Source organism: Amphibalanus amphitrite, unplaced genomic scaffold, assembly GCF_019059575.1.
Source record: "Amphibalanus amphitrite isolate SeventyFive unplaced genomic scaffold, NRLGWU_Aamphi_draft 000049F_arrow, whole genome shotgun sequence".
Lineage (NCBI taxonomy): Eukaryota > Metazoa > Arthropoda > Thecostraca > Balanomorpha > Balanidae > Amphibalanus > Amphibalanus amphitrite.
Genome location: NW_024881545.1, coordinates 303,065 through 319,085, shown reverse-complemented (window position 1 = coordinate 319,085; position 16,021 = coordinate 303,065). Strand labels below are relative to the sequence as shown.

The 16,021-nt window shown below is 50.9% G+C and overlaps 1 protein-coding gene across 3 annotated transcripts; it reads right to left on the bottom strand.

The window, feature by feature from the left end:
- Positions 1-12,563: 12,563 nt before the first annotated feature.
- LOC122377688 (elongation factor Tu, mitochondrial-like) lies at positions 12,564-15,462 on the bottom strand. Of its 3 annotated transcripts, none has more exons than XM_043358011.1 (3): positions 15,089-15,462; positions 14,545-14,854; positions 12,564-14,161 (listed from the first exon to the last, which is right to left on the bottom strand). In XM_043358011.1, exons 2-3 carry the CDS (start codon positions 14,756-14,758, stop codon positions 12,912-12,914), a joined length of 1,464 nt encoding a protein of 487 aa, XP_043213946.1. In that variant the 5' UTR covers positions 14,759-14,854; positions 15,089-15,462; the 3' UTR covers positions 12,564-12,911. The 3 variants fall into 3 exon arrangements, with proteins under 3 accessions (XP_043213946.1, XP_043213945.1, XP_043213944.1); XM_043358010.1 differs by having other exon boundaries at positions 15,412-15,460; XM_043358009.1 differs by having other exon boundaries at positions 15,191-15,209.
- Between the last annotated feature and the right edge of the window lie 559 nt (positions 15,463-16,021).

The window sequence follows — 16,021 nt, the reverse complement described above, 5'->3', positions numbered from 1 at the left end:
GCACTGGCGCGGTCGCGGCGCGGCGGCGGCGGCGGGACGGACGGCGCGCGGCGCAGCGGTAGCTGCCCCGGTTATCCCTCGCGTCGACTGCCGGACGCTACCTGGCCTGGCCAGCCGACAGGTAGCCCGGCAAACGAGCCGCCTATTGGTCCACAAATCACTAGCGGGCAGGCCGCTGGACAGGCTCGGCGAGCGCGGCGGACAGTCTCGAAGTCGCTCCTCCCAGCGACGGGCGCCGGAGGCCACTGCGCCTCGCCGAGGCCAGCGTCGCCCTCGGTCACCTAGCGGCCGCTTGTGGAACTAGAGCGACCGTCGCCAATGCAGTCTGCTCTACCGCGACCGTCGCCGTGCGGAGACACCCCCCCCCCCCCTCCCCTGCTGAGTGAACTGATGGCGACTCGCACTTTGTGTCATCATCCTTCACACAAATAACCAATAAAATATTCTCGCACATAGCTTTATTTGCTCACGGACGTAGTTAAATTTGCTATAGTTTGACATGTTTAGATATTCGGCATCCAACTTCAAGGAATAGAGGAAACTGGACACTCACGAATGCTAAATTTTCAGGGCAAACGTGTCAATGGGTAAACATGTCCATGATTTCCAATTTTTCGGCGACGTTGAACAGTTTACTTTCACCACCGCATCACGCGATTTTGTGATCCAGTTCACCGGTTGCAAGGTGATAGGCATAATGTCCGTTATTGTAGAAGAGTGAAATGAATCGACCGACATTTTTTAGAACGTACCTGGCTAGTGGCTACCGGCTCAGCTGCTTATATCTAGATCGATATAGGCATTTTAATTCACGACACATATATCAATATGCACCTCTTGCTTTTCAACGCCGACCGGGTACAGACAGCGCAGCGGTCGACCAAAGCCATTTTTGTTATTGTTTTCGTCACTCATCCCTCCATTCCTACAGAACAACGCTCGTTACTCGATTCTCGGCTCTTCTCTGCATAAAACTCGTAATTCCATTACTGCAGAGGAACTACACAACAGCATAATGTGCCTTTTGCGCATGTCGATGACAGACACTCGCCACATTCACCACAAAAACGGGGGCCGTTAACTAAGCCCCATTGGAAACAGCCTGCATTTCGATGGATTTAGTTGTCTCTCCAGCTATCCGCCCACCAAAACCGTCGGCCACCCGGCTGAGACGAGAGATAGGCTGCTTGGGACGAAAGACATTAGCTGAGGGGCTGAGGTTGAGTGGGCTGAGACGAGAAACGGGCTGGTTGGGACGAATGCCAGTTGGGCCCGGCTACGACGAGGGGCTGAGACGAGAAACCGGCTGGTTGGGGCGAATGACAGGCTAGGACGAGGGATCGACAGACTGAGACCAGTGTCTCGGCGCGGCGGTCGGGCGCTGAAGGTGCCCTGGGTTCTGGAACCGGTGGGTCGGACCGCCAATCGAAGGTGGGCGATATTGCGTGGGAAATATGACACTGGAACAAACCCTAAAAAAAACACGCTCACACACAGTTCGTTATTCCACTGCCACATCAAAAGTTGGATATTGATTACTGTGATTACTGTGATCAAACTACTCGGACAACCAAAAATAACGGAGGAATAGACGAGCAAAGGAACGGGTAATTTGTAGGTATGTGTAGAAGGAGCCACCAATGTAACAGAAGTTAGGTACTTGACGTCACACTTTTTAAAATAAAGATAGCTTTACTCCGTTCTTTAGAACTGTAACGACGCTCCGGAGTGAAGGAACTGAGAAACGGTCGTGCTCACGTATGAAAATCGACATGCAGGTTGCAGGACGACCCCTCGCGGATTGAGGAAGACCGATTAGGACTTAGGTGAGCGCCTTTTCTTTCCCTGCTGCCGTCAACTTTCCGTACGGAATACGTTCGATCTTCAAAGTTGCACAATTATCCGTGCAAATGATCGCTGAGATACCAAGTTTATAAGCCAGCAATACACTGCCGCGCACGTAATTTCTGTTCGTAAATAATAATGTCTGGTAGCCGGGCGTAATCTTGTGCAATTATTACCGTGAGAGACGCTGTCATAAATTCATTGACAACTGCTTCACAGCACGCTCAGCCTGTTCCGGAAATGGCTGAATAGCATGACATCCACCAATCTAATATAAGGCCGCTGACTAATTATGATACATGCAGCTTCTGGCCAGGTAATTGGTAATATACATGAGAAGGATGACATTCTGAACTGATATAGTAGCCCAGCTCTCCCGTCATCGACTAAGGATTTAATGACATGCATATAAAACGCATGGGAATAAAAGGCCTCACTCTACTTTCGTGAATGTAAGAACCGGCTACTTCCGAATGAAGGTAACGAATAAACGAATAAAATGCCATCAATGTCGAGCTGTTTGCTAGATGAGATTCAATTTGCACACATTTCGTGATTCAATATAAGCGAAACTGGAAAACGACAAAATTTCGTCTATTTCGAACGCCGTTTGCGAGAGCCAAATGTCCCCAATGCCCTTTTGGATTCGTTCGTGCACATGCATACCTACAACTTTCAAAAATGCATGCACAAACTGAAACAATACAGCTGAGTCTGGTCCCATGTCGGGCATCAGCCAAACTCCCTGGCTGTGAGTCCGGACTAGTGACTAGATATCGGCATGCCGTTGACCGCAGAGTTCGCTCGGGGTGGTGACGGCGGGCACTGCGCCGTCTTCGGCGCCTTCCCGGATTATCCTGCGGTAGCGTGGTTGTCGCCAGCCTAATTTGCTGCAGATTTATTGTCTGCAGACTGTGTACCTACGGAGCCGCAGTGCAGGTTTTCTCTTGTCGCACACTCCCAGAAAGAAGGCTTAGCGCGGACATCTGCAGCCACCAGCCGGCTGGTCAGACACCATCGCCGCAACATGTTTTTTGCCTCGGCCGAGCGTTGCAATGCAGATTCTGGTGGGGGAATGTCCACCCATGCATCTGTGCATCGTGCTATCGTTCCATAATCTCCGCGAACCGAGTGGTGTCAGCGGCGAACGGTGGTCAGGTCGCGGTGGACGAGACGCGTTCCAGCTACCTGCAATCCCCCCCCCCCGTTCCTGGCCGGGGGAATCGTTAAAAAAAGGATTTAATGGTTTACTTCTCAGAGAAGTCAAAGCAGTAGTTGTGCAACGACGTGACTACTGGTCATTGATTAATATTTGACTTAATCCGTCGATCAGAACGACAATAAATCAACGCAACATATATCGTGAATCAGTTTCTTTACCAAAATGGCAATTGCCAGTATGCTTTGATCCACCGCTGATCCAATCGTGTTACCCTTTCCACCAGAAACGGACCACGTCATGGATGGATTCACTGTCTTTATAAGGTGTCGTGTGTGGCATTTTTTACTAGAGATGACCAAGTCAATCTTATGTGGTCTCGGCTCTGTAGATAATAAAATTTACCCCTCCCGGTAAAGCTTCTAACTGTAGTGCATTCAAATCCGACCGATTGATTCAGCTCGTTCTGTCCCGTGCCGATCGAGTTCCTCACGTGGTCTAACGCAATGATGCAAGCCTCATTCGTTTGGTTCCAGGTCTGCACCTTCGTCCTCGCCTCAACTCAACACGCTGGTATTGTTTGCCGAACACAAGCATCAGATCAAGTCCCTCTCCAAAGCCCAGTCCGGATTTCGTAGTCTCCCCAGCATCACTATCCCTCTCTAGCCCGGACCCAGTCCCTCTTCCAGTCCAGCCTTACTCCATCTCCCAGGTACATCCCCAGCCCTCTCCAGTCCATTCCCAGCCCTCTTCCAGTCCAGCCGCAGCCGCTATCCTGCAATCCAAGGTCATCCCTCTCCAGCTGAGCCCCAGTCCCTCTCCTGCAGACCCATGGGTCTCAGTGCCTCTCCCAGTCCCTCCCAGTCCAGTCACAGTCTCTCTCCTAGTCCAGCCCCAGTCCATCGCCCAGTCCCTCCTCCAACATCAGTCCAATCCATCTCCCAATTTACAGAATACAGACCCACTCCCCCCGCCCCAACCCTCCCATCCAGTCCCTCTCCCAGCCCAGCCCGGTTCCGCTCCCGGGTCATCACATGGCCGTCGGCGCCGCGTGGCGTGTGACCGCGCCGTTTGCGTGTTACAGCTCTGTTCATACCAACCGCCCGGCGCCGGACAGGGGTCGGCTACCGACGCCGGCCCGGGCTCGTCAGCACCGCCAATTTCGGCTGGGCGTTCTCACAGTGGTCGGAATCGTGCACGGGGTGGGGCGCTTCCGTCGCGCGGGGCGCCCCTGTGGCTACCACACCGGCACCGCACGGTGTATCAACCGACCGCGGATGGGAAACATCGACCGCCTCGGCTCGGAGGGCTATGGGAGCTGTGCTGCATGACGTCTTTATGGTGCTGCTGTAACGTGCAAAGTGGTAGGTTGGCGGCAGTTTCCCCAATGACGGGCAGGGATATGACAGGAATAAACGTATATTCTCACATGCTAGCGTTATATAAAGTGCAGATAGCTGAAGAGCGATAAAGAAACCACACCATGCAAGAAATTTATTCTATTTTTGACGTTCATGTTACGGCGCTTTGAGAGAGTCTAGGCAGAATACATATTTGGTAAATTTATCCATCGCATATTCACTCGTATCCATTCTTTCGACAAGGAATGGAGCAGGAACTAAAACACAGGAAAACACGATTCAGGAACATAGGTACATGAGAAAAAGCAGAAAGCTGCAGCCAGGTGAACCTTGGCTGCACTCTTTTCAGCAGGTAGCTTACCTACCACAACCGTCGGGAGCCGTGTTTCTCACCAGCCGTTGCATAGAGAAACATTTTAATTAGTTCGATTTATACCTAATCCGCGGCGCCGCGCCGCTTGGTGCCCTTCTCCGCGCGGCCGAGGGACGTTCCCACACGACCACTGACCTGGTGCTCCGGGTGTACCGGTTGGCGGTAAACGCCACGGATTTAGCTACGTTCGCGAGGAATCGATTACGCCGAGATAGGCGGATTAACGTGCCAGGGAAGCATAAATTAACCGCGCAGTCTGGCCGACCGAGTGAAACGTGACAAACCACCATGAGATGTTCCCACGGGAGCCAGGTATAATGCAGCAGCAGCTCGAAATAAACAGTTATGGAGATATTCACTTCAGGCGGCATTATAATCATGCTACCGGAAGCCCGCATGACGCAATAAAGACGCTCGGGTGAGTCTTCTTCTGTTGAGCTTCATAGGATCTATGCATGAACTTGTACGGACATAAGCGTGGCTGGTTCAGATGCAATCTCCTCAGCGCTTACCTAACCATTACCTGGTTTCAATTGCACTGTTGTTGCGACAAAAACGCAGCTTTTGTGCTTGTCACTTGTCAACGTAGCGCAAAAGTGCGCCATTATCGGTTGTCCAGTCGCCTTTTATCGACTGGCGGTACCAGTTTCCCACGGCACGGACGGACGGCCCCTTTGACAACCGTGCCGTATCCGTGTTAGCACCATGTCGTGTCCGTGCCGTGTCGGCGCCGTGCCGTGCCCGTGCCAGCCCGTTTCGACGCAGTTCCGTATCCGTGTCATGTCCATGGTGTCCGTGCTGTAGCCGTTCCCGTGTCCACTGCACCGTGCCGTGTCCGTACCGTGTCCGTTGTCGTGTGCGCGGCCGTGTCGGCACCGTGCCCGTTCCCGTGGCCGTGCCGTATCCGAGCCGGCACCGTGATGTGTCCGTGCCATGTCCGTGTTGTGCTGTCTGTGCCGTGTCCGTGTCCGTGCCGTGTCCGTGTCTCCCACAGCGGGCCACGGCACGGACGGGCGGCCTCTTTGACAGCCGTGCCGTGTCTGTGCCCTTGTCCGTGCCGTGCCCGTATCCGTGTCCGTTTTAGTGCCATATCTATCCGTGCCGTGTTGGCACCGTGCCGTGAACACTAACCGTGTCTGTGTCGACGCCGTTCCGGACCCATGTTATGTCCGTGTTGTGTCCGTGCCGTGTCAGTGCTGTAGCCGTGCCCGTGTCCACTGCATCGTGCCGTGGCCGTGCCCGTGTCGGTGTCGTGCCTGTGATCGTGCCACTGCCAGCCCGTGCCGTGTCTGAGCCGGCGCCGTGCTAGGGCCGTGTCCGTGATCGAATCGGTACCGTGCGTCCCGTGCCCGTGCCAGTGTCGGTGTTAGAGTGAGTTTGCGAAATCTGTGGATCCGCGGATTTCCTAGGGTATCCGCGAAGTCCCTAGTGGCTCCGCGGATGAACATCAAGTCTAGTATATTCGCGGATAAACGGGCGGGGATCCGCGGATGAACAAGACTCTTCAGGATAACCGCGAACTCCCTGAAGAGTTGACGAGGTCCGCGAACCACCCGGGGAATCCGCGGAGTAACGATTCATTCTAGTGAGTTTGCGAAGTTCCTATGCGTTTCGTGCAGCTACCTAGACTAGAATGCATGGCATATTGGGTAGATCATCTGCGACTTAACCCGCGCCCCGTTGGGGTCTGCCGGAGCAACGCGCCCTGTTGTGAGGGGGGGGGGCATTTTGGCCCCCTCCCCCTAAGATCTCGAGAACCACGCAACATGGCAACAAGCCGCAAACAGTGTTGGGTAGCCCCGGCGGAGAACTACCTTGTGACCCAATTTCATTGACCTAGGTCAAAGCGAGTGAGGTCAGGTCAAATGTCGAATTTTCACCGTTTACAGGCATTTCAAGAAATGTGTTGTAAAATCGAGTAAAATGCATGTCATTGAAAATCATCGATGGGAATTGTTCGTTAAACACATATTTTGCTAGCTGAGGTCACTGATGCCAGGTCAGGTCACTGAGGGTCAGAATATGAAAATATCATATGATTCATGTTTTATGGTCCATTTTACATGACAAATGCGATTATGTGGGTCAGGCAGCCTTTGGGGCCAGTTAAGGTTATGTTCTGTTGAAGTTCAGGTCAAGGTCAGGTCAAATTAGGTCAAATTTAAGCTGATTTAAAAAAATGGTAATCGAATCGATGCAGCTCGTCACGGGGAGCCTAATGGTGGTCTTTTTTTGCGCTACGTGGTCTAGAATTGCTAAAAATTGAGTTAAAAAATTTGACGTCATCAATTTTGAACAGTTTTTTCGCTATAGCTTGGCCAAAAAAAGGAGATATCGATCTAAAATTTGGTATGGAGATAGAAGAGCGCACGGACTATCATACATATTCCGGTTCTTTCGTAATGCGAAAAATTTTGGGATAATTTTGCGTTTTTCTAAAAAAGACTAAGTTTTTTTTTGGAGTGGTTAAAATCCCACAATTTTAAAAAATCCGAGATAACAGTTTTTAGCGCCGTTTTATTTCTACACAACCACATAAAGAACTTTGAAATTGCTTGATAACCGTAGCTTTTGTGATGGTTTCAAAATTTCATGTTTTTTGGTCATTTTTGCTCGAACATGACCTCAGTTTGACCTCAATAACTCCTGACCTAAGGTGACGTAAGAATTGAAATTTTGTGTGAAGATGTCAAATTGATGCCCGGGAAGGAACTAAAAATTTGGCATTCAGGATAAACCATAGGGGGGGGGGGCAAATTGCCTCCCCCAACGGGGCGAGGGCTAACCCTCGCCCGTATTATTGTTTTCTCTGACGCTACCGTGTGCGGGGGGAGGGGTCCGCGGGGGAGGGTTCCGTTGGAACCCTTGCCGTGCGGCCCCTGATCGAGCTAAACTTTCGCGGAAAAAAATAGCTTGCTTTCCGTGGTTACATAGAAGAAGCCAATAATACCCAAACCATACGGCCCCAGGCCATTGGTATTTGGTTGACATTCCAGGTCGATTCCAAATAGCATAGGGGACATCCTGTCTTTTTAATCGCCTTTGAGACGCAACAGCCAACAACCTCAATTGATGCCAATGCGTGATTAACGTTTCATTAGTTTGTTTGCAAGCTCGCAATGGCTTCGGCCAATTACCGTCAACTTGGGTCAAATAACTATATTCAAAGGCGGGTTGATATGTACGTGTTGGGTTCTTGTATCGAAGTTCAACATTGCCATTGCCCCTCCAGTCCAAATGTTACCCAGAATAGATACTGTGGCGCCGGGCTGGAGCGTCTGTAGGCGCGGTGCTGACCGGTCGAGTCAGGTCGGCTGTGGCAAAAGGGCAAGTTGGGGGGGGGGGGGGCAACTACCCCACCAACTGTACAGGAAGCTCCGTCCCTGCAGGGGAAGAGTGATCATTACTGTTATTCATACATACTTGCATACATTCACATGATCGCTCAGATGCGCGGTAGCCTTTCCAGCTTTCCATTAATGGTTGGGAGAAAAGTAAGCAGACTGGTCGCAGAAGTTCAACCACGCCAAAAATGGCTTACCGTTCATTATTTAATTGCATATTAATATTTGCGAGCGACGTCTAAGCGAGATGAAAGAATAATTCACGAACTCACTAGAATGAATCGGTACCTACTCAGTGAATTCCAACAGCAACTGGGAAAACACCAATACGGGCGAGGGTTAAGTCGCAGACGATCTATCCAATATGTCTTGCATTCCTGTCATAAGATAGCTGCACGAAACGCATAGGAACTTCGCAAACTCACTAGAATGAATCGCTGCTCCGAGGATTCCCCGGGTGGTTTGCGGATCTCGTCAACTCTTCAGGGAGTTCGCGGTTATCCTGAAGTCTTGTTCCGGTGCGAGCGACTTTAGCGAGTGTCATTTGAGCGAACGTCATTTGAGCGAACCATTTTCAGCGACTGGCAACTTAGCGAATATCAAATTGAGCGATTATCAAATATAGCGATTATCAATTTAAGCGAAAGCTATGTTTCAGCGACATCTTTTTCGTCGACTACAGTTTGAGCGACTGTCATTTCAGCGAAACACTTCATCGTCCCGTAACGGTGTATTTTTTTTCTTTTGTGAGCGTTCGTACAACGAATGTTTCCGGAACTTTTCATGGTTATTCGGAACTGGATGCCGGATGTCACGATCAAAGTTCAGACATTAAGCTCCAAATTTGATGCCACATTTCTAAAAAATTACAGCGGTTCGATTTCACCCCCCCCCCCACACACACACACACCTGCTGTTTGCCAATAATGATGACCAAACGTTTGTTCAGAGATTCATATTGCTTGTGCTGTTTTTCGCGAAATTCCCCCGCTTGAATTTGGATCAGTTCCCCATGTTGTAAAATTTGTTCTTGCCCCAAGCACCGTACGAATTTCCAGATATTTGGGTGAGGGCCCTGAAACAAAGACTGGATCCCCCTGTGCCATCCCTCGAGTTTATTATTGGTCCTTGGCATTCCTTCCATCGTCCTATCTCTCACGTTCCACATTTCCAGATCAAAGTTGCAGAATGAGGCCAGATATTTTTGTGGTTTCCAAGCTTAGAAGAAAAGGCCGCGCGCAGCTTGAAGCATGACGCATACCAAGCGGGTATTCCAAGGGCAAGAATTCCCGCAAAGTAGCAAATGATTGACTTCCGTCGCGTTCGGTTTCGCTGTAACTGTGTTCGCTCAATTGGTCCCCATTGACCTCCATATATTCGCTCAATCTGGTTTCGCTGATTCTGGTCCTCGCTTATGTTGATAATCGCTGTGATTGAATTCGCCGACTTGACAATCGCTGAAAAAGTCAATCGCTTAAATTGATAATCGCTGAAAAGGCTTCGCTCAAATGTCATTCGCTGAAACGACGCTCGCTCAGGTGTCGCAGAACCGTCTTGTTCATCCGCGGATCTCCGCCCGTTTATCCGCGAATATACTAGACTTGATGTTCATCCGCGGAGTCACTAGGGACTCCGTGGATTCCCTAGGGACTCCGCGGATCCACCGATTTCGCAAACTCACTCTAACATCGGCACTTGGCGCCGTGCCCTGCCTGTGCCGGTCTTGTCATAGCAGCGACATTGCCGACACCTCGCCCCGCGGCGGTCGCCTCGCGTCAACCACCAGTCAGCGATGAGTCATGGACTGTGCTGTGCTCTAAGAGCCAGGCTCGGTGCAGTAGCGGGCAGGGACACTAAGATGCCGGGCCGGTGCAGGAAATGAGGACATATTAATAAGTATAATTTTTGCCGGGCCACTGAATTTATCTCATGATCTTAAAAGGTTACACCTCACTTTGGCTAGCTTAATATCCCATGAATTAACTGACTATTTTCCCAGTGACTTATTAAAACAAAACTGTTATAGGAATGCAACTGGTGTCATCCCCCAAAAGAAACATTATAACAGCACCTGACGCATTTAAAAGGAGGTACCTACATACCACATTTCATCTTGCAAGTAGGTACTCACATGCCCACATGGTCAGGCCTGCCTATAATCCGTTAGAGTTTGACTGCCCGCCCAAGTAAGGTGGCGTCGCGTGCTGCTCGCATTTTACTAACAGTAACGGAAGGCCTGATTTATTGCCGCTGCCAAAAGGAACGCGGTCCTTGAGCGATGACAGCAACAATGCCAACAACGTTAGCAATAACAACAGCAAAAAGAATTAGACGATGCCTACCTAGGCTATCAACCGGATCAGCTGTGGGCTGTCGGCAAGGAACCCATTCCTTTCTCGGCTTTCCAATAATTTATTGTTAATCTGCCTGATATCCTTGTCTCGTATAGGCAGATGTTGATGTTGCGTAGTCAATCTGTTCAATGTGATTGCCGATTGGGCGCTAAAGGCAGATTCATTTTGTCACTCCCTCGGCCAGCCGAAGGTGCGCTTCCCGTCCCGGCTCTATCCCCTGTTCAGTGGCACGGACCTCCTTCCGCTGATATCCTCCGCAGCACCGACCTCCCCTCAGAGATGTCCGCCGGACCATCGACCTCTCGGTGGCATTCTGACTCAACGATGTGCGCCGAAGCGAGACGGCGCTACTGCCGTTCCGGCAAGGCAGGTAGCCGGCCGCGCCGTCCGCGTGTCGGACTCCGAGTGATGGCCTTCTGCCGTGTCCGGGCTGGCGGCGCGCTGATTGATTTACTCTGACGTCTGGCATGTCCGCTGACAGGCAGGCAGACCGGGGGCCGCCGACGTCGCCACCGCGCGCCGCTGTCCGAGAGCGGTGAACGGGACCCAGAGGGCCAGGGAGGTGGGGAAAACACAGGAATGAATGCAAGGGACCCGAGGGCTATACACGGGGGTGGACCAGCTGAGGCGGACATACTCGGAAGCAGGGATGCGGAGCCGTGGAAATTTCAGACGGCTCCGGCTCCGGCTCCGGAGAAAAAAATCGGCTCCGGCTCCGGCTCCGGCTCCGGGTGAAATGTTATGGCGGCTCCGGCTCCGGCTCCGGCTCCGAGTAAAATGGTCCGGCTCCGGCGGCTCCGGCTCCGACTCAGTACATCCCCTACGCAATCAAAAGTGAACTATTTCCTTTAAATACGGGTGGAAGAAAAATTGGATTGGTTATACGCGTTACTCTTTGCCATGACCGGCTCACCGCGTCCCCGCGCAAACGCACCTCGGAGAGAACTGGCAGAACAAAGGGCTAGGAAGCGATGGCATTGGAAACGCAGTCGCCGCGAATCGGAGTTCAGTGAACCATCGTAAGCTGACACCCGTCTCGGCTGCATTGGGGGGTGAGGGGTGGGGGGGGGGGGTGGGATGAGACGGTGCTGGGAGTCGCAGGCCACTGCACTGGTTTGAAAACAATGGCCGTCACCTGATGACTGGTCCTCATGTTCTGGGGATGCAGTAGACGTGGGGGGGGGGGGGAAGAGCAAACAGGAAGTTGTTTGCGTACTGTGGGATACTGGGGATATTCGGATTTTTTCATTCACTTGATGGCCCATGACGTAAGTACCATATGTTTTACTGCCTTGTACTGTCAAACCGAACTAGGTCAATTATTTTTTTTTCCTCTTCAAAAAATAAAAAGGAGCCGGAGTCGCCCCCTTTTTTGGCGGCTCCGGCTCCGGCTCCGGCTCCGGGCTATATTGTTTCACGGCTCCGGCTCCGGCTCCGGCTCCGGGCAAAATATGCCGGCTCCGGCGGCTCCGGCTCCGACTCCCGCTCCGGCTCCGCATCCCTGCTCGGAAGACATACTCGGGTATGCCGACACGGTTTATGATATTTATTTTCGTCATTAAGCATCCAAGGGCACCAAGCATCCAAGCGCCATGCATCGGTACATGGCGCACACCCATTTATGTATGGGAGCGTTTATAAGCGATTCAAGTGAAGTCGTAATCGATACCTAATGCTCTCACTACGTAGGGACTGAAGAATTTACCCTTTCTTTGCATTATCTGAACTTATCTTTTTGGAAGATCAAGCTCCCATGATAAAAACGAGATGAGAGCTCGCTTTAAAGCAACTCTAAAATCTAACTAGCATCTTTTTATATTTTTGTCTGTAATCGCACTACTTTCCCGCATATTTGCCCAGCATGCCTCGAATTTACGAGAAAGGTATTGAAGCCTGAAGGTTTGATAGCGGTATGAGGTATTGCCATGTTTCAATAGGCATCAATTGATTATCCAAAATATTTTAATTTAATCATCGAAATAAAATAATCCGAACCAGTTTAGCTTTGCGTCTAACCTCGACGCTCATCAAAACTCGTTTGGATTCTTTTAATTCGACGAAGATACTTTCTTTTTTAATGAACTCAATTAAAAATGGTACGCTAACATGAGTAATAACAGCCAGCCAACCGTTGGCAATTAATATATTATACCTCGAAAGGGACCAAGATCGACAGATACGGTCTTACAGCCACAAGCAACATCATTGACAAGAACAATTCGGTACACATCCATCAAAACGGCTCAATATCGGATGATTCACAAAAGACTGACACATCAATGACTCTATCCTTGTCACCGGCAGCATGGATGTTCACTTATTCATTCATCTGTTCTTTTCTTGTCCACAATGCGGTCTAGGGCTACTACCCACGCACCATGTCAAAGTGACTAGGTGGCACCACCATCGCTGAAACAGATGTCGCCCCATGCGTATTTTTCCACTCATCTCACACTGCACACACCACTCTCTACCTCAGCTGATGGGTGCCGAATCATCTGGCTCAAAGTCAATCTGTTCCGGCGTCACCTCTATCAATTTGTCCACACCGAGCACCCGCACTGGTGGCCTCACGCCCGTGATCACGCCGGTCGCCACGGTAACTCCGTTCTCGCGGAGTGTGAAATGGTGACCGCGCCTCGCCAGCATCTGCCGCGGCAGCAGCAGACTGACCCGGCCAGCGTCTCCAGGCAGCATCATCTCCGTCCCGGGAGGCAGCATCACCCGGCAGCCAACTGTCCACGTCTCGCAGAACAGCTGTTGCACGTAGCTGGACGTGATGGGTTTGCTGCGACCGCCCTCGCTGCGCTCCAGGAGGTAGAGTCGCGCCCACAGCACGTTAGACGTGTCGAACGCACCGGGAGGTGTCAGAGACATGCCACGCTTCACCGCAGACACGGGGACGCCGCGCAGAAGTATCCCCGCGTGCTCGCCGGCTTCAATCTGCGGCACCGACTTCTTGAACACCTGGATATCGGTGGCGACCGTCTTGATGCGAGTGTCGAAACCGACCAGCTCGGCGTCCACGCGGCGCTTCAGCACGCCCTGTTTGAGCGTGCCGACCACCACAGTACCGCGGCCGGGCACGGTGAACCCGCTCTCGACGGGCATAAGGAACGGCGCGGCTCGGTCTCGCTCCGGTATAGGCACGTGCTCGTCCAACGCTTCCACCAGCCGCCAGATGGAGGGTTCGCCGAGCTCCCCGTCACCGCCGTTCAGTGCCTGCAGCGCCGAGCCGATCACGAACGGCGTGGCCGAGCCGTCAAACCCGAAATTATCGAGCAGCTCTCGCATCTCCAGCTCGACCAGCTCCAGCACCTCCTCGTCCACCAGATCCGCCTTGTTGACAAACACGACGATTTTATCAACACCGATCTGCCGCGCCAGCAGAAGATGCTCGCGCGTCTGCGGCATCTGACCGTCGTTGGCAGCCACCACAAGGATGGCGCCGTCCATCTGAGACGTGCCACAGATCATGTTTTTCACATAGTCGGCGTGTCCGGGGCAGTCTGTGTGCGCGTAGTGGCGGCGCCCGCTGCTGTACTGCACGTGTGCCGCGTTGATGGTGACACCCCGCCGTCGCTCCTCCGGCGCGCGGTCGATCTGGTCGAACGGCACGTACTCACTCTGCTGGTGCGCGCCCAGCACGCGTGTAATGGCCGCTGTCAGCGTCGTCTTGCCGTGGTCTACGTGACCGATGGTGCCCACGTTCACGTGGGGAAGCTCTGGAAAAGTGGGGTGTTGTCAGAAAAAGCCTGAAATTAAAATATTTTGGATATAAACAAAAAGTGAAAAATGAACATCAAACGAAGTGTCCTGAATTCTTAAAAAAGATCTGCATTTTTAGAACAATTATATTTTCTGAATAAACAAGTAGCAAATGCAGTGTTATCTCTTGTTTCTAAAAAAATATGAAGCAACTATGTAGGTAGTAAATAGGACATTTACTCAAGGCTTGTACCAAAATGAAGTGGCATTTTCAGGCTCACTCCAACTCAAAGTTTTGAACCCTGCCTGCAAAATAAAACAGCACATACCTACCTATGCATTGTTAACAAATGTGATAAGTCCTTGCTTTCACCAGCAGCTTCATTCAGCAGAAACCCACCTGATTTGGATTCATCTGCTGATCCTCCAGACTTCTGAGGAATTTTAGAATTAGTAGTCTTCCATCTTCTCCATGACCAATTGGTATAAGGGCCATATTTAGCTAGCAAATTTGACTGGCTTGATCCAGCACATGACAACAGTCTGAGGGCCCTGTGCTGAAGGTGAAGCTGAACAGCTGCCATGAGACAGCGGCTCAAACTAGCAGACATCATGCAGACCTTGTTCCGAGGATCCAGAGTCAGGTAAGATATGGTCAGAGATCAGACAAAAAGACCATCAGGCCAATGCCTGAAAAACTTACGTAGGACCTGGAAAGAAAAGTACCTATATCAGCCTGAGCTAGTTCAAACACAAACTAAATAAATTATATGGTAAAATTTGGAATGCTCAATTCACAAGATTTGTACTAGACACAAACTGAAACAATTGCATTACACAAATCAGGAAATGCACTTTTTGAGGAAAAGACAAAGAAACCATTATGGCCAGTTCCTTAGATATATTTATAATGTTTAAAGGCCAAAATAAGACTGATTACATACCTATTTATCTCTCGCAGGTATCACTTCAAAACAAACAATCTAATCAAGCATTGGCCAAAAGCATTGGCTTCGGTAGGTGTCACAATTGTCAAATACGCGCACAGCTCATGATGTGTCAAAAGTGGAAATAGCTCTATAGATGGCCTTGGAAATAGCCGGTGCGCCGTCTGGCAACCCGGCAGCCCGCCGCCATAGGGAAATTCATGCTTTTTGTCGCTTTTTCGCTCCTTGTGAGTCACTTGATCTAATTAGAGCTTAACTAGGAACGAGGCGGGTCACTTGGACGTATTCGGGAGCCGAATACGGTGTTTTGGAGCCAATACCTGGGAAACCCTACCCGCCCAATGCGATTTTCTAAGAGTCTGCATGCCCAAATTAACGTTGAGCGCGGCCGTTTTCGGTCGGTTTTCCGCGACCTTGTGGCGAAATCGCCTTATTTATTCAACCAGGGTGGGCTAATTCGCTTAACTAGGAATGAGGCGTTGAAGAGAATTATTCAAGGAATAGAGCTGTGCAAAAATATTTTTTGTATTGTCAAAACTGTATCCGCCCTCGAACGATAAATATTGTTGACCCATCAGAAACATATCCCCTGGAATGCGTTTGGACTTGGCTGGATCTAATATTAGCGAGTATCTGCTAATGCAGTTTCTTGGCTTACACAGTACGCACACAACCATACATACTTCCTGCCCTTGGTTATTCCTCACTTGAATGAAAATTTTGCTATAATAACTATTCCAAGCAGTTAACAGGTTTTAGTGCAGTGTCAAGTCGGAACCGTTCAGGGCCGCCAGTCTCCCAGGCGGCGCGAAACGGGCGCCGCCGGCCGCCGCGCCGCCGCTCTGGCAGGGTGTTTGACTTCATATCTCTGTCGCTAGAAAAGTTGTGGACCGATATACTTGATTCTTGCATGAAAAGATCCGCCATTAA

Coding starts and splice junctions, on each gene's coding strand:
- LOC122377688 (XM_043358011.1), bottom strand. CDS start 14,758: ATGATGTCTGCTAGTTTGAGCCGCTGTCTCATGGCAGCTGTTCAGCTT. Junction 14,162..14,544: donor AGCAGATGAATCCAAATCAG/GTGGGTTTCTGC, acceptor CCACTTTTCCAG/AGCTTCCCCACGTGAACGTG.